The sequence below is a fragment of the Hypanus sabinus genome, chromosome 13 (genome assembly GCF_030144855.1).
Source record: "Hypanus sabinus isolate sHypSab1 chromosome 13, sHypSab1.hap1, whole genome shotgun sequence".
NCBI lineage: Eukaryota > Metazoa > Chordata > Chondrichthyes > Myliobatiformes > Dasyatidae > Hypanus > Hypanus sabinus.
Genome location: NC_082718.1, coordinates 29,582,155 through 29,601,104, shown reverse-complemented (window position 1 = coordinate 29,601,104; position 18,950 = coordinate 29,582,155). Strand labels below are relative to the sequence as shown.

The 18,950-nt window shown below is 43.3% G+C and overlaps 1 protein-coding gene and 1 long non-coding RNA gene across 3 annotated transcripts in view; one reads left to right on the top strand and one right to left on the bottom strand.

Moving 5' to 3' along the window:
* The window catches only part of sema3d (sema domain, immunoglobulin domain (Ig), short basic domain, secreted, (semaphorin) 3D), a 276,802-nt gene that overhangs the window by 169,585 nt on the left and 88,267 nt on the right, over window positions 1-18,950 (top strand). For both annotated transcript variants that reach the window (XM_059987393.1, XM_059987392.1), the window contains exons 4-6: window positions 6,089-6,151; window positions 13,482-13,601; window positions 13,800-13,893. In XM_059987393.1, coding sequence (XP_059843376.1) covers window positions 6,089-6,151; window positions 13,482-13,601; window positions 13,800-13,893 — 277 coding nt within the window. The remainder of the gene's footprint in view (window positions 1-6,088; window positions 6,152-13,481; window positions 13,602-13,799; window positions 13,894-18,950) is intronic.
* Window positions 9,884-17,984, bottom strand: LOC132403744 (uncharacterized). Its single transcript, XR_009515335.1, has 3 exons — window positions 17,440-17,984; window positions 15,043-15,125; window positions 9,884-12,073 (listed from the first exon to the last, which is right to left on the bottom strand). It is a non-coding gene; the product is annotated as an uncharacterized LOC132403744 (long non-coding RNA).

Sequence of the window (18,950 nt, the reverse complement as noted above, 5' to 3'; positions counted from 1 at the left end):
GATTTCCCTTTTCCATTTTAATTCAAGTGTGTTCTCTCCCTTTTCAGCTTTACGTAGTTTTTCCTGATCAGTACCCTTTCCACTTTCCCTTGTCTTGGTGCGAAGTCTCTATCAGTTTAATGCGGTCTCTCCTCCTCTGCTGACTGTTTGGTTTGTTTATACCCAGTGCCTTTGCCTCTGAGGTGTGTGCTGGCCATCGTCACCATACCAAGCTCTACATTAAATATTTTCCAGTTGTTTCTCTGTTAGGTCCGATCGTTGGTTCCTTTCTCATCACTTCCAAGTTTGTTTTAGGTAACTATAAGTAGCAGGGTAACACATGGAGCCGAGGACGAGAATATAAAAGCAAGGATGTGATGCTGAGGCTTTATAAGGCATTGGACAGACCAAAATTTTAGGTCCCTATCTAAGAAAAGATATGCTGGAATTGGAAAGGGTCCAGCAAAGTTCATGAAAATGATCTCAGGAATAAAGGGTTAATGTATGAGGAGTGTTTGATGACTCTGGGCCTGTACTCACTGGAGTTTAGAAGAATGAGGGCAGATCTCATTGAATCCTATCAAATATTGAAAGGCCTATATAGAGAAGTGTGGAGAAGATGTTTCAGGAGCCTAGAACCAGAGGGATAGAATAGAAGGATATCCCTTAGAACAGATATAAGGAGGAATTTCTTCAGCCAGACTGTGGTGAATTTGTGAAACTCATTGCTACAGATGGCTGTGGAGGCTAAGTCATTGGGTATTTTTAAGGCAGAGGTTGATAGGTTCTTGATTAGTAAGGGCATCAAAAGTTACAGAGAGAAAGTAGGAAAATGGGGTTGAGAGTGAAAATAAATCAGCAATGAATGAATGGCAGAGCAGATTTGATGGGCTGAATGGTCTGTTTCTGCTCCTTTGCCTTATGGTCTTATGGTCTCACTTCTCCAGAGACTCGGTTTCAATCCCAACTTCAAGCTCTGTCTACATGGAGCTTGTATGTTCTATAATACCATACAACACACAGTCATTCCATATGTCGAGATGGCCCAAGTTGTGTTGGCCTTCATTACTCTAGGAACTGAGTTCAAGAGCTTTGAGGTAATGTTGTAGCTCTATGAAACTCTGGCCAGACCACACTTGGAGTATTGTGCTTATTTCTGGCCACCTCATTATAGGAAGGATGGAGATGCTTCAGAGAGGGTACGGAGGAGATTTACTGGGATGCTGCCTGGATTAGAGAGCATGTCTTATAAGGGTAGGTTGGCTTTTCTCTTTGGAGTGAGGGGTGACTTGACAGAGGTGAACAAGATGACAAGAGCCATTAATAGAGTGGACAGGCAGGGACTTCTGCCCAGGGAGGAAACGGCTAAAATGAGAGGGCATAAGTTTAAAGTGTTTGGAGGAAAGTATAGGGTGGAGGGGAGGGGATGTCAGAGTTAGGTTTCTACACAGAGAGTTGTGGGTGCAATAAATGCACTGCTGGGGGTGGTGGGTAGAGTCTGATGCATTACGGACATTGAAAGAACTCTTAGTCAAATGAATGGTAGAAAGTTGGAGAGCTAAGTTGAAGGGGCGGTTAGATTGATCTTAGAGAAATTTAAATAGTTGGCACAACACCATGAGCCGAAGAGCCTGTACTATGCCGTACTCTCCTAATCTATGCATTTAATATTTCAGTAATATTTGAGTAACATTGTTTGATTAAGTATTCTTTATTGTTTACATAATTCATTACAGGTTATATGTAGAAGTACGTGAACGGCATACGTCATTATGCCACCACATCATAAGAACGCGCCTCGCTAAACGTAAAAACAAAGAGTGCATGTTTGTTCTGGTCTTCTTATGTTTTTCTTTTGATTAGTCTTATATTTTGGAGGTACAAAACATAACAAAGAGGAATTCTGAAAGTTGGAGCAGAGAAATTTAGAGTTGAGATGTAATGTGGTAATTTACAAAGCACTAGCCAAGCCACACCTGAAATTTCCATGGGAACAGGAACAGAGTTAAGGAAAATTGCTGCGTTAAGCTGTTTTATTATATCCTTCTGTTCTATAAACCTCACTTTATAACCACTTTAGAAGTAAACTCTGGATGGTTTTCCTGCCTAAGAAAAGGAAAATGCAATATTTCCTCGAAAGTGAAAGAATTTAGCACATTTGAATTTAGCACCAAAGCAGCTTGGTAAAAGGCTTCCTTTTACACTTTATCACTCCCAATAAACCCATTCATTTTCCTACAGTTCTCCTCAGTAAAGTATCCCGCTGATTTAGATTGCAACATTATGCCAACTACTGTGTGCCAAGGGCAATCAGCGTCAGCGTCCAAAAGCACAATATTTCTTTGTCCTTCACATGAGTGTGAAGGAAGTTAAAATACGAGTAACAGCAATGTGTGTTCAAGGAGCAAGCCTTTAAATTGAAAGAACATTGAATATATTGAAAGGAGAAAGATTTCATGTCTCAGATCAATTTTCCTTTGGCTCACGCCCAATATTTCTTTTACAAAAATCTATTCTGTCAACAGGATGTGTGTTATTAAGAGGCAATGCATACTATATGTAATTGAAATGTTGTTTGCAATAATGTTTTGGAATAATGTGGTCAATTGCATACTATCTGCAAATAGATCACAATAGGGTTTTCTGTTCAGCTTTTTGTCCTGTGGGGTGTTTGGCCATGAGCAGTAACATCATGAAGGATCCCATCCCACACACCCTGCTCATGGACTGTTCGTCCCGCTCCCATCAGGGAGGAGGCTGCGCTGCATCGACGCCAGGGCCAATGCACTCAAAAACAGTTACTTCCCCCAAGTGGTAAAGCAGATCGCTAACTCCACCACTGCTTTATAATTTCCTGTCGGTCATCTTATGTAGAGCCTAGCGTTAATTTATAGACATACAATCAATCAATGTATATAAGCTATCTCAGGTATTTAGACTTATTGTGTTTTCTTTATTATTACTGTGCTTTTTATCTTGTGTTTTTGGGCTGTATTGGATGTGAAGTAACAATTATTTCGTTCTCCTTTACACTTGTGTACTGGAAATGGCATTAAACAATCTTGAATCTTGGATTGTATAGTAAATACCAGCATTTGAGAATAATATTCTGTGTGTGTCAGTGTCAGTTTCAATTTTGCCAACGTGCTTGCAGGCCTTCCTTCAGTCTGAGGCTAATTACTGATCTTATGTTTAGAAAATGTACACCTTGAAGTTGAGATGTCATCAATACATTCATGTTTGGCAAATTCTACTGATAGTCTTTTCTGTTCAAGAATTCACGGACCATTCAGAAATCTGATAGCAGAGGGAAAGAAGCTTATTTCATTTAGAGATACAGTACGATAACAGGTCCTTCCGGCCTAACGAGCCTGCACCACCCAATTACACCCAATTAACTCGCTAACCCATACATCTTTGGAATGTCGAGGAAAACCAGAGCACCTGAAGGAAACCCAAGTGGAAATGGGGAGAACACAAAAACTCCTCACAGACGGCTGTACAATTGACCCTGGATCACTGGCACCACAGCAGCATTACACTAGGCTGCTCCTGAATTGTTGAGTGGACCTTCAAACTCCTGTACCTCCTCCCTAATGGGAGATGAGATGAGGATAGGGAGGGTACCTAGTGATGGATACCATCTTCTGGAGATGCCATCTCTTGAAGCGGTCCTCAGTATGCAGAGCTGTGGCCAAGGTGGAACTAGTTGAGTCTTCAACCCTCTGCAGCTTCTTTCAATCCTGTGCATTGGAGCCTCCAAGGTTCAACAAGGCAGATTATCCTCTATGGTATATCTGTAGAAGTTTGCTATAATTTTCGAAGCGATACCAAATCTCCTCAAATTCGTAAAAATACAGAACCACTGGTGGGCCTCATAATTGCATCAAGATATTGGTTCTCAGTACTTTCAGCTTCATACCTCCTCAGGTCTTCAGACGTGTCTTGGTCCATGAACACTCTTTTTATTCCTTTTCAAAGTTCAAAGTCAAATTTATTATCAGAGTACATCCATGCCACCACAAACAACCCTGAGATCCTTTTACTGCCGGTGTACTTAGAAAATCTATAGAACAGTAACTGTAATTTGTAAACATCAGGAACTGTTAACTGTAAACAAACTGTGCAAATGGCAAATATAAATAAATAGCAATAAGTAATGAGCATGAAAAAACAAGATAAAAGGGTCCTTAAATGAGTGTAGTTATCCCCTTTTGTTCAAGAGCCTGACGGTTGAGGGGTAGTGATTGTTCTTGAACCTGGTGGTGTGAATCCTGAGGCACTTGTACCTTCTACCTGATGGCTGCAGTGAGAAAAGAGCGTGGCCTGGATGGTGAGGATCTTTGATGATGGATGCTGCTTTTCTACAGCAATGTTTCATGTAGATGTCCTCAATGGTTGGGAGAGTTTTACCTGTGACGTACAGGGCCAAATCTACTACCTTTTGTGGGATTTTCCACTCAATGGCATTGGTGTTCTCATACCAAGTCAGTCAGCACACTTTCCACCTCACATCTATAGAAATTAGTCAAGATTTTTGATGACATGCTAAAGTTCCACAGACTCCTGGAGAAGTAGAGGCACTGTCGTGCTTTCTTCGCAATTATTTTTATATGATGGGTTCAGGACAGTTCCTTAGGAATTTGAAGTTACTGACTCTCCACCTCTGATCCTCTGATAATTACTGGCTCATGGACCACTGGTTTCCCTCCCTTGAAGTCTACAATCAGCTCTTTGGTCTTATTGGCATTGAGTGAGAGGTTGTTGTTATTACACCACTCAGCCAAGTTTTCAATCACCTTCCTGTACGTTGAATCATCAACCCCTCCCCCCCCTCAATACAGCCCACAACAGTGGTGTCATCAGCAAATTTGTATGTGGTGTTGGAGATGTGCTTAAGCCACACAGTCATTGGTGTAAAACGAGTAGAGCAGGGGGCTAAGCACACATCCCTGCGGTGTTCCTGTGCTGATGGAGTTTGTGGGGGAGAAGTTTTTGCAAATCCGAACTATTTGTTTCAACTATTTATTTATACATTTAAATCCCTCCTATCCATTATTTATTAAGGATATGGATGAAAGAGGTTTTGAGGGTTATCAGCCTATTCTAAGATCAGTCTATCCCTTCCCTCCCACGTAACCCTCCATTATTCTATCATCCATATGCCTACCTAAGAGTTCCTTAAATGTTCCTGATTTACTTGCCCCCATCACCACCCCTTGGCGGTGTGTTCCATGCACCCACCACTCTCTGTGTAAGCAAAGAAGCTGCCATTGTCATCCGGCCTATACTATCCACCAATCACCTTAAAATTATGGCCATTTGCCATTTTTGTCCTGGGGAACTGCGAAGCCATCAGACTAATGAGCAACAACCCTCCAACTTGATGTGTAACTTTAGGAAAGGAAGCCTGCTGAATTTACCAGATAGATTTCAGATTCTGATTCAAAATCAGAATCAAGTTGAAAATCAACGACATATTTTGTGAAATTTTAAATCTACTCCTCATCTTTTTCTCTCCAGTCCTGCTGAAAGGTCTTGGCCCGAAACGTCAACTGCACTTTTTTCCATAGACGCTGCCTGGCCTGCTGAGTTCCTCCAGCATTTTGTGTGTGTGGCTCGGATTTCCAGCTGCTGCAGATTCTCTCGTGTTGTGAAATTTGTTGTTTTGCAGAAGCAGTACAGTGCAATAGACAAAAATATTATTAAACACAATAAAATCAGATATAACACAGACAAAAAGAAATTCTTCACATTGAATAAGAAATTTAGGTTTTATTTCTTACATGTGCATGGAAACATACAATGAAACAAATGACACACCTAAGCATGGGCTGGGGACAGCCTGCAAGTTTTATTGGAGCTTCCTAATTCACAGTGGTGCTGAACTGGCTCAGAAGTTAAGTTTTAGGGCAATGAAGCTTCATTCCCTTGAGCCACAGATAAATAACAAATCACAGTAGACCCTGGAAACTTGGTTGGGCGAGGCACATGTATCCAGTAGCTGTCAGGAAAGGTCAACTTATGGATGCATTTCAGTATTACTCAATTCTCAATGGTGAACAACAAAACATTTACACTCTGCTGTCTTCACACTTTAATTTTTCAGATTCATTGGCCTGGAAGCAAGGAGGGAATGGAAATGTGCAGGCTAGCGGGGAAGCATCCCTCTGTAAGTATCACGATTGTACCTCCAGAGAGATCGAAGAAGCTCTGAACTCTTCCACCCACGCTACCTAACTATTACTTGTAAAATTCTGTTTTAAGATAATGGCACTAATGATCTCTGGATTTCGAGAAGGCATTCAGCACAATAAACCATGAGCTGAGATGAAATAAAAGGCCAATTACTGACTTGATTAGATGATAAAACACAGCCACTGTAATGAGCTTGCCGTGGTTTGGGGGAAGTGACTGGTGATACCCTACAGAGATCTCTCTGCTGGGACACAACCGCTCACCGTTCATTAGTAACTTCATTAACACAGTGAGAGCCATATGTGCGTGTACAGATGACCCAGAAACAAGAAATTGCCAGGACTTGTTGGACTTAGTTAAGGGGTAACGACAAGCAGTATGGACCATTTACACTGGAGAATGAGGGACAAACATACAGAGGTGTATCCAATCATGAGGGGGCAAAGATAAGGTTAATGCACTCAGTCTAAGGGGCACAGATAGGGTGAATACTCTCAGTCTAGGGGGCACAGATAGGGTGAATACACTCAGTCTAGGGGGCACAGATAGGGTAAATACACAGTCCAGGGGGCACAGATAGGGTGAATACACTCAGTCTAGGGGGCACAGAAAGGGTGAACACACTCAGTCTAGGGGCACAGAAAGGGTGAATACAATTAGACAAGGGGGGCTGAAAGGGTGAATACACTCAATCTCTGTAACCCCTCCACTACTGGGGCAATCAAAAACTAGAGGGCACTGGTTTACGATGAGAGCGGAAATATTTAATAGAAACCTGACGGCAGCTTTTTCACCCAGAGGGAAGTCTGTATTATAGAACGAGCTGCTAGAGGCAGGTACATTAAAAAAAAAAACGCCTGTAACAACGGAAAAGATCCTTGTGGTCAATCTGAACTCTGAAAGTCACCACTCAGCTAGTCAGGACAAAGTGTGTGTGAGAATGTAGTGATTCCCCTCCATTACACTCCGCTCTGACTTCACGATGTAGGAATTGGAAAGGGCAAATCAATTCGAGCTACAAGATTAATGAAGGACTATACTTTGGGTGAATTGGGAATATATTGTTATTCTTTCGTTGTTGATTGAACAATCCACTGGAGTTCCCTTTGACTGGACTAGAATATAAAAGCAAGGATGTGATGCTAAGGCTTTATACGGTGTTGGTCTGACCACACTTGGAGTACTATGAGCAGTTTTGGGATCCATATCTCAGAAGGGAAGTGCTGGCATTGGAGAGGGCCAAGAGGAAATCCACTGAAATGATTCTAGGAACAAAAGGGTTAACATGCGAGGAGTGTTTGATGGATCTAGCCCTGTACTCACTTGAGTTTATGGAGAACGGGTGGGGGGCTGTGAGGGGATCTCTTTGAAACCTATTGAACATTGAAAGGCTGAGATAGAGTGGACATGGAGGGGGATGTTTCCTGTGGTGGGGGATTCTAGGACTGGAGGGTACAGCTTCAGATTAGAGGGTTGGCCCTTTAGAACAGAGATGAGAAGGAATTTCTGCAACCAGAGAGTGGTGAATTTGTGGAATTCATTGCCACAGGCGGCAATGGAGGCCAGGTCATTAAGTATATTTATAGCAGAGGTCAATTGATTCTTGATTAGTCAGGGCATCAAAGGTTATAGAGAGAAGGTATGAGAATGGGGTTGAGAGGGATAGTAAATCAGGCATGATAAACGGATACAGTAGACCTGATGGGCCAAATGGCCTAGTTGTGCTCCTATGTCACCTCATTTCTCACAGCTGTTCCAATGCAACAGCAGGAGAAACAAGACTTGTCCTAATTCTGCTCCAATTCTCATGGTCTATGGAACACCTCTGCAGAATTCTGCACGTGCAGCATCGCTGGTTCAAAGATTCAAGACTCAAAGTACGTTTATTATCAAAGAATGTATGAACTACACAACCATGAGATTTATCTGCTCCAGGCAGTCACAGAGCAAGAAACCCAAAAGAACCCAATTAAAAAAAATACCAATCCCCAATGCTCAAAGAGAAAAAACCCCACAAATCTTGCAAACGATAAAAGCGAGCAATAACATTCCGAGCCAACTTGAGTTCGTAAATCCATTTCCCTGAAGCAGCCAGGGTAGGCCGAAGCCTCACTCTCAGTTCATCATAAAAGCTTGCAGACGCAGAGCACAGCAGCCGAGGCAGTCTCACAGCCTAAGCATCGCGAAGAGTGGCATGAACACCGCGGGCGAACGAGTGAAATCAGCCTCACCTCCGGTCCCAACACCCTGCCATCCCAGTCTATCTGGGCCAACACTTCAATCGTCCACACAGCAGAACGTGCCTCGCATTAGGACCTGGACCCTGCTGCAGCGAAATGCTTTGGGCCTAGAATGTGCCACTCAGCGATTCGCTCTGGGCCTAGATTCCACCACCCAGCAAGAAGGCATTCTCAACTTCTCCAGATCGGCTCAGCACTTGGAGCCATCCAGCTTCACACCTGGGTTAGTTGGACGGGTGTCGAAACTCTTCCTCTTTGAATCGCTCACTCCATCTGCATCGATTTTGCAACGCACCAGCACGGCTCATCCCTCGAACCCGCTTCGTCTTCCCTCACCTCTTCATTGTTTGCAGCGATAGTTTACCACAATTTACTTCAGTAAAAGTCTTCATAAAACACTAGTTGGGCCGCATCTGGAGTATTGCATACAGTTCTGGCCGCCCCACTATAAGAAGGATGCCAAGGCTTTGGAGAGGGTGCTGAAGAGATTTACCAGGATGCTGCCTGGATTAGAGGGCACGTGCTATAACAAGAAGCTGGATAAACTTGGGATGTTTTCTCTGGAGCAGTGGAGCCTGATTGGAGATCTGACAGGAGGTTTATAAGATTATGAGAGTCCCAGGTAGAGTGGACAGAGAGTATCTGTTTCCCGGGGTTGAAATGCCTAATACCAGAGGGCATGTTTTGAAGATGAGAGGCGATCAGTTCAAGGGGGATATGAGGGGTAAGTTTTTTGCTCACAGAGTGGTGGATGCCTGGAATGTGCTGCCTGGTATGGTGACAGACACAACTACATTAAAGACTTTTAAGGGATGTTAGGATAGGCACAAGGATGTAAGGAGGATGGAGGGATAGGGATGTGGTGTAGGTAGGAGAGGTAAGTGTTTGAGTGTTTTTGATTTATTTTTTAGTGGGTTTGGCATAAGACTGTGGGCTGCATGGCCTGTTCCTGTGTTGTACTATTCTATGTTTTATGTCCTATGTAACAGGTCCTCCAAAATGATAACACTGAGAAATTTAAAGTTGATCACTCTCCCCGCCTCTAATCCTCCAATGACGAATGGCTCATGGACCTCTGGTTTGTCTTAAATTAATTTAAAAAATGTTTCTAAAATAACCTAGAAAAAGAAACATGAAAAGTACTTTCTCTATCATTAACTGAACCCCACTGGCAATTTGGATCTGGTCACACGAAAAGGCTCAGATAAGCACTAAGCACAAAATTGTGGGTGCGTGTATTTTACCTCTGGCTGTATTTCCTGAGAAGGATGGGTGTAGGAATTTCTGCATGAAGGAATGTATCTGGGATGTAACGAACAATTGGAGCTTGTATAAAATGGAGATGAAAATGAACATTAACTTTGGCAAAAGGAGGTACTGTAAGTTAAAGATTTCTCAGGACCCCCTTCTTCCCCCAGCTTCAGGACCCCGTTGAGAAAGGATGACAGAGTACCCGAGATGATGAATGCAGCCTCTTGGTGCTCAGTGCCAAAGGTCACATTAATGAAACACGTTTTCTGGCAGTTTCAGTCTGGTTCCCTGTTGACACGGGGTCAGAGGGCACAGCTCTGAAGCCAGAGTCGAGGTTTTATTGAAGAATAATGTGTAAGGGGGGCTTAGTTGGTGGATTTCAACACTTCAGCCTCGAGGACTGTTCTGTCATCACATTTTTAATAATGACAATAATTCATCTTTGTTTAAGCTAATTAAGTCAAATACTCCATGGATGCATTGTCCTTCACTCTGAAGTTAACATTGAGGCAAAGCAATGTTGGTTTCAATAGCAGTTTCCTTTTTCTGTTCTGGATTTTAGTCGTGCTTAATAAATAAACGTTTGTTTGTGCTCTGTTAAAAGCCGAACCTATTAAACAATAAATTTAAGACAAAGGTACCATCTGTACTTAAACCAAACCATAATTACTTAGGCCCCCTTCCTTTTCTTGTGGAGTTTTGGCATCATTAACAATTCTTGGCCTTAGGATCAGCTTTTTAATTATGCCAGAAAGATTGAAGAATAAAATTAGAGAATTAACAGAAGTTATTTATTAAATGTGCAGACACAGAAATTTTCCTTTCTTTGCCAACAATCCTTAGATTGAACTGATTCTGCCTGGATTCCTCGACGAGAGCAGAAAGGAAGATAAAAATTCAATAGTCGGAATTCTGTGGCTTTCAGTACTAATGAAGATTTAAACTACAGTTCAAGCAGTTTGCGGAAAAAGAACAACAAATGTAAACCGTGGTTTAATCCACATCGAACCCTATTACCAATGTCATCCATTCTGGAAACTTGTCTGAAAGTCCGGCAATTTTCTCACTGACAATTGAACAACTTTTTTTCATGTTTTCTCATTTTGCCTGTGATCTTATCCATTTTTTCTTACTGGAAACAACAGCCTAACGAGGGCCTCCCTTTATGGATCAGTAAGTCTACCGAGTGATTTGCTTTGATCACTCGTCTCTGCTGCCGACGGAAATCTCAGTTGATTAACCTGGTTCTTGGGTTAGATCATAAGAAAGAGAACACAGAATGGTAGAGCATAGCAACAGACCATTCGGCCCAGGACGTCCATGCTGTCTGTGATGTCAAGTCATATCTGCCTGAATGTCGTCTCCGTTCCCTGCCTGTTCCTGTCTGTCTGTCTGTTAAACACCTTTATCATATCTGCTTCCACCACCACCCACCCCCCCCCCCGGCAGAGTGTTTCAGGCACCCACCACTCTCTGTTGACAAAACTTGTCCCAAGAATCTCCTTTCAATTTCCCTCCTTTCACCTTAGAGTTCTGGCCTCTAGTATCTAAATTTTCCCTATGGAAAAGGGCTAACTGTCTACACTATCTATCCACCACCATTATCATCGTTATGTGCTGTGTCCCATGACATAGGTGATTATGGTCTTGACCATGACTGTTCTTGGCAAATTTTTCTACAGAAGTGGTTTGCCATTGCCTTCATCTGAACAGAGTCTTTACAAGACAGGTGAACCCAGCCATTATCAATACTCTTCAGAGATTGTCTGCCTGGCGTCAGTGATCACACAACCAGGATTTGTGATACACATTGGCTGCTCATATGACCATCCACCACCTGCTCCCATGGCTTCACATGACCTTGATCGGTGGGGGGCTGTGGGTGCTGCACCTTGCCCAAGGGTGACCTGCTGGCTAGTGGAAGGAAGGAGCTTACACCTCCTTTAGTAGAGATGTATCTCCACCCACCACCCAAATCCTCTCTAGGTCTCTCATGATTTTATACATTTCTATCAGGTTTTCCTTCAGCATTCAAAACTCCAGAGAAAACATCTCAGATGTGTCCAATCACTTCCCATAGCTGATACTCTCCAATCCAGGCAGCGTCTTGGTAAGCCTGTCCTGCACCCTCACTAAAGCCTCTGTACCCTTCCTGTAATGGGGCAACCAGAAAAGCAAATGGGGCGGAACGGCCCCTCAAACTTTCTCCAATATTCAACAGGAAGATTAGAAGATCACCTTTATTTGTCACATACACAGAACATCAGAACATTGACGCATACAGTGAAATGCTTAGTTTTTGCACAGTCCGAGTGGCGCCATTCCTCTGTCTCCAACGCAGCCCACAGCTTGCTGACTCTAACCAGAAAGTTTTTGGTTTGGAAGGTGGGACGAAATTGGAGCGCCTGGAAGAAGCCCAGAGGTTCTCGTCATGGGAAGGATGTACAAGCTTCTTACAGACAGCATAAATATATAAATACAAGTGTGTACTTGCAATATAAACAGTGGTTTCAAGTGTTTACCGCGCAGTGCAGACCCTTGCTGTTAGACCCTTCTTTTCCCTGTGGTACATGATGGTATTGCAATTGCAGTTTTCTGCTTCAATTCAAATTTCAAATTCTTATTTTTTAACTTTTACCTCAATGTAAGTTTTTAAAAAAACAATTTGAAATGTGGGCTGCATGATAATGTAGCAGTGGTGTATTTAATATTTCAGTAGTATTTAAGTAATCTTGCAAATATATTGTTTGATCATGCATCTGTGTTTGTTTAAATAATTTGTTTCGGGTTATATGTAGAAGTATGTAAACGCCATACAACGTTATGCCGCCACATCATATGAGTGCAATTCGCTAAAGTAAAAACTAAACTAAGACCAGTTCTCCTGGGCTTCTGTCTTTTTATTGCAGTTGGTTTAAATATTTTGAAAATATAAAACATAACAATAGTGGTTAGCGCAACACTTCACAGCAGCTGCAGTAAGATTGGGGTTTGATTCCCACGGCTGCCTGTAAAGAGTTTGTCCATTCTCCACATGACCATGTGGGTTTCCTCCAGGTGCTCTGGTTTCCTCCCACACACCACAAAAATAAGTACAGTTACAGTTAATGAGTTGTGGACATACTATGTCAGTGGGGGAAGCGAGGTGATATTTGCATGTTGCCCAACACAAACAGTATAATCTGTATCTTTCAATGCACATGTGACAAATAAACTCTCAACTATCAGGCCCTTGAACCCGAGGGGATAATTCCACTCAAGAAGAGTACAGTTGCTGATGCACGTTGACTGAGAGGGTAACTTGACCTTGTAGATCACACAGATTCGGGAGTAGTCATTACCCCTCAAGCATCAGGCTCTTGAACCAGAGAGGACAACTTCACTCACCCCATCACTGAACTGTTCCCACAACTGATGGACTCACTTTCAGAACTCATGCCACCAGCTTCATCAGCGGTTATTATCCCTCAACTACCCGTCTTTTAAACCCAAGAGGATAATTTCACTCAATGTCACTCATCCTATCATAGGTTCTCACTTTCAAGGACTCTTCATCTCATGTTCTCGATATTTATTGTATATTTATTTATAATTATTTTCCTTTATTGTTATTTCTTTGTATTTACTGTGAATGCCTGCGGAAAAAAGAATCTCACGGTTGTATATGGTGACATATTTATACTTGATGATAATTTTACTTTGAACTTTGAAGGAGCATTCTGTAGGTATGGGGCTGGATGGAGCCAGGCACGAGCTGTTGTGGACCTGTTCCTGCCCCTCCTGCGCTGATGATGTTTTCTCTTTCTCCAACAGAGGGACTGTGCAAATTTCATCCGAGTCCTTCATAATTACAACAAGACCCATGTGTATACCTGCGGGACTGGGGCTTTCCACCCAATGTGCGCCTTTATCGAGATGGGAGCCCAGGCAGAGGTAAGTAACTTTAGCTGTTGTTATAACTGGTGCATGGCAAGGTAAGGCAGAAAATGGAATGAACATCATCCATCATCTGCCTTCAAAGAGATTTTTCATCGCATTAGGCTGATATTTTACACAGTTGGTGCATGCTTAATACAAAGAGATTCATTCATTCCAGACAGGTTTCTGAGAAGTAATCTTTATTTTTATCAGGAGCCTGTGTTTCAGCTGGATTCACACAGTCTTGAGTCTGGGAGACTGAAATGTCCCTTTGACCCTCTGCAACCTTTTACCTCAGTGCTAACAGGTAAGAAATCATATCGCCCCCATTGGCATGTCTTGGGGAGAACGATCTCCGCCATTAATGAGAACCAAATGTTACTTAAGATCTTGGTTTCTTTCTCCAGCTTTGGAAGGAAAAGAGTCACCGACTATCTTACAAAGAGATACCTTCTTCCTAATTGTTATTTATTGAGATACTGCATGGAATAGGCACTTCTGACCCCTCGAGCCTTGCCACCCAACAATGTCCCCATCTAATCCTAGCCAAATAATGGGACAATTTACAATGACCAATTAGCCTACCGACTGGTACGTCTTTGGGATGTGTGAGGAAACCAGAGGACCGAGAGGAAACTCATACGGTCACAGGGAGAACGTACAAAATCCTTACAGGTGTTGGTGGGAAATAAACGCTGGTCGCTGGTTCTGTGAATCATTGTGCTAACCACAATGTTAGTGTGCCGCCCCTTTTGCTCCAGGTCCTCTGGTTTCCTCCCACAGTCCAAAGACAAGACCGGGTAGGCTAATTGGTCATTGTGAATTACCCCGTGATTAAGGTAGGGTTAAATCGGGGTTGTCGGGTAGATACTGGGTGGTGCTGCTCAAAGGGCCAGAAGGGCTTATTCTGCGCTCTATTGTCAAATAAATAAAAAATAAGTAAATCAAGGAAAAGTTCAAGATTCCCTGCTCCCTCCCCGTTTCCCAACCATGATTCCCCTCTCCCTGCCCCCTTCCCACTCTCAGTCCACAATGGAGACCCAGATCAGAATCGGGTTTATCACTCACTTATGTCATGAATTTTTTATTGTGGCAGCAGTACAGTGCAATACGTAAAATTACTACAGTACCGTGCAAACTTCCTAGGCTCCCTAGCTACATGTGCTTTAGACTTCTGCACAGTACAATATATGGTGTGAGATTTGTTGTTTTCTGGCGGCGGTAAATTACAGAAGTATAATATTACTATTGTTATGTCCTGTACATTCCCTGGCCTATGTTTCCTCTTTAACCTGTGTTGCTGTTCCCTGGGACACCTGCTATTACCCTTCCATTGCTGGGACCTGACGGGGACCTCTTAAAAACAAGGCCGTTCCCACTCGCACTCCCACTCTCTCTCTCTCTCCCAATTTGCAGCCGGCACTACTACACCACACATCACCTCTTTTCCCTTTACCTTAATCGAGATTTAATAAACGTCTTTTGTTTGTAATCCCTGTTGTGGTCTGACTCCTTCGTATTGCTTCCTGAGAGCCGAGGCTGTAACAACGATAAGTTACAAAATAAATAAATAGCGCAGTGAAGGAATAGCGAGGTCGTGGTTTGTGCACCATTCAGGAATCTGATGAGGGAGAGGAAGAAACCGTTAATGAATTGTTGCGTGTGGATCTTCATGCTCCTGTGCCTCCTCCCCGATGGTAATAACAAGACGAGTAGCAGTGATTACTAATAGTAGGGATTGTATCACGTACAGCCTAGTTTAATTTGTCATCATTTTCAGTACTGGTATCGTGGGCCAAATAGATTCTTCCTGTTCTGTGTAAGTTCTACCTCCGTTCTGCCAGAGTGAGTCAACTTTTTCCATCTCGAGTGGAGATGGTTAAAATTATTTGTGCGAAAGGAAGCAGAGAGAAAGACTTGCATTTGATGTGTCTGATTGGGTGAGCTTAGATCTGGGCATGGTCTTTAACCCCTATGTCCTATCGTGTTACTGCAGACTGTACCCCTGCCCCCATGCCCGACAGCAGTCTAACCCTATAAAGTATCAGGAAACATGATATTTGCTGCTATTTCTGCCAGGATTAACTGCTTCAGCAGCATTCCATCCACTTTACAGCTGAAATAAGCAAATCTCTGCCGAACCATGATTCTGGTCGGATCCAGCTGAAGAAAATGCCAGAACTCTACATATAGCTTTAATAACATGTTGTAGGGAAAGTGACTGCAAGAGTGAAAATAAAACTTCACCAGAGCAGTAGTTCAGCATCGTACACCTCCCCAAAGTTTAATGCAAGCAGACAGCAGAAAAAAATCAGGGATTTGCTTTCACTTCTAGCAGGCTTTATGCCATGCCTGACATTTGGATTTAAATATTACATTAACACAGTCTTGATACCGATCTCTGAGACTGAAAATAGGTAATGGCAAAATTACTGGACCTGTGCAGAGCAGTGGTAGTTCAGAGCGATCAACACTGTTCAGTTGGAAATCCGTGCAAAAGCCTCTGCTGTGAAATTATCTGAATATATCAATAGTGATCACCATGTGACTTCACTCCATCCTCTCCAGCAGCTGGGCCTTCGGTGGATATCTGCTGGGAACTGACCTGCCACTGAATCCATCCTCAGTGTTCACCAACACAGGTTTCAGACACAGCTCTGCTGTCAATTGTGCACCAGCCTTTGGGGTAATCATCACAACCGCCCGTTCCAAGGACCGCACTTTTTCAAATGATCGCAGCAATGTTTCCTTGTGGTCTTCATTTGAGGGCGGTACAAGCCACAAAAACACTCTCATCCCATTGATAAACTTAGTTATCAGAGGCTACAGCAACATCACCGGTAGGGCAGCATCTCTGTCTCCCTGGTGATAACTCCCACTTTCTCTTTCTCTCCCTCTCCCCTTCCCTCTCCCTCTCATTCCCCTCCCTCTCCTTCTGCCCTCTCTCCCTTTTCACTCTCTCCTCTCCCTTCCCTTCTTTCTTCCTCTCTCTTTCTCTCTCCCTCTCCCTCCCTCTCTCTCTCCCTCCTGCTCTCTCCCTCCCTCTCTCCCTCCCTCTCTCTCTCCCTCTCTCCCTCCCTCCCTCTCTCCCTCCCTCCCTCTTTCCCTCTCTCTTCTCTCTCTCCTCTCTCCCCTTTTATCTATCCCTCTCTCTCTCCTCCCACTCTCTCTCTCACTTGCTCTCTTTTATTGCCCTCTCCCTCCTTGTCCTGTCTCCTCTTCCTCCCCTTTTTTCTCCCTCTCTCCCTCTCACCTATTTAGTCTTTCCGAAGTAAAACAACACCAAACCTCGATCCTTGAGACAGATTTGACCTTTGGTAGCACTTCTGGCTTGTTCATTAATGTAACCACACGCCTTCCATCCCTCAGCGCGATTGACGATCATAAACCTGGGGCAGGAATTCATGGAACACTGTCGATGCCATTCCACATACAAGGTTGAAAGTGAATCTTATTCCTGAAATGTCACACTCACCCCACTCAATCATGGGAAAACCCAGTTTTAAAAGTTTTCCAAAGTAATTAGGTATTTTAATGTATTTCTTGATTCACTGTTCTATGATTCTAGGAAGGGAGAGTTGGGTTTGAGTGTAGGTACTGTGTGTCACCGTGGTGTACTTTGACGTGGTGCACCCCACAGACATTAGGGGCTAACTTAGCATTGAAGGCCAGGCCCGAGGGAGTGTTGAACAACAGACAAACGGCTCAGCGCCCGGACAGGACTGCACAAAACAGCAGCAATTAGTAACTTGCCTGGGTGTCGTCTCCTGCCATAGAAGGCAGCCAGTGGAGTACATTTCCCAGCCCGGACACTTGAGTCAGAGGGCTGAGAGAGAGGGACAAACAAAGTTACCTTTACAATCCCGAGCATGTCACATATCCTGGGCATCAGAAGGTTTGATCCATTTTTAAAATTCCTGCTGCTAAGTGTGAGTTTCTCTTGACAAGTTAAGCTGTGCGGTGGACAGAGAGGGAGAGAGTGGGGCTTGAGAACAAGTAGAGGAGGATGAGCTTGGCTCACTGCCTATCTGTCAGTAAACACTGAGTAATTATGTCGTAATTATGCTCTCTCTCGACATCAGTGACGTTGGTATCTGACTGATAGCTTTGCAAGACAGCCACAGGAGCGACCAACAATCTGCTGCAGGAACAGAGCAGGTCGAGCAGCATCTATGGGAGTGAAGGAATTGCTGAGGTTTTGGATCAAGATCCTACATCAATACTAATGACACTGAGTGAACTTTTAGAAATGTTTCAAATGATAAGATTATAAAACCAGAACAGAAGGGACGGTTTGCGCCTGAGCTGGAGGGGGACGAATATCCCAGCGAGAAGGTTTGTTGATGCTGCACGAGGGGTTTAAACCAGGGTGGCAGGGGGATGGGAACCAGAGTGCCAGAACAGTTCGTGGAGAGGTTGTAGAGACAGATGTTGGTAGGACCTCAGACAAAGTTAGGAATCAAAAAGTTGAGCATGGTGCAACTAGTTTCCTGAGCTGTGTATATTTCAATGCAAGAAGTATCGTAGGAAAGGCCGATGATAGTGCTGAAGACGAGGTAGCTGGTTTACAAACAGGGGCAATGTGTAGTGAGGAGAAGCCACTGACAGGGCAAAATTGCAGTTAACAGGATGAGCTGCAATGTAAAAGGCAGACAAAATCGAAAAGGGTGAATACAGGACTGAAAGTGTTGTATTTGAATGCGCACAGTATACGGAATAAAGTAACTTGCAGCAGTTTCAGATTGGCAGGTATGATGTTGTTGGCATCACTGAATCATGATTAAAAGAAGATTGTAGCTGGGAGCTCAATGTCCAACGATACAACGATGTATTGAAAGGACAGACAGGAAGGCAGATGTTTTGTTGGTAAAAAATGAAATCAAATCATTAGAAAGAGAGGGCATAAGGTCGAAGGGTGATGAATCATTGTGGATGGAGCTAAGGAACTGCAGGGGTAAAAAGACCCTGATGGGAGTTGTATATAGACCCACAAACAGTGGTAAGGATGTGGCCAACAAATTATGAAAGGGGGTAGAAAATGCATGCCAAAAGGGCAATGTTACAATAATCATGGAGGATTTCAATATGCAGAGAGACTGGGAAAATCAGGTTGGTGCTGGATTCCAAGAGGGGGAGTTTCTAGAGAGTCTACGAGATGGGTTTTTAGAGCAGCTCATGGTTGAGCCCACGAGGGGATCAGCTATTCTGGATTGGGTGTTGTGCAATGAACCGGAATTGATCAGAGAGCTTAAGGTAAAGGAACCCTTAGGGGAAAGTGATCATAATGTGATTGAATTAACCCTGAAATTTGAGAAGGAGAAGCTAAAGTCAGATGTATCGGTATGACAGTGGAGTAAAGGGAAT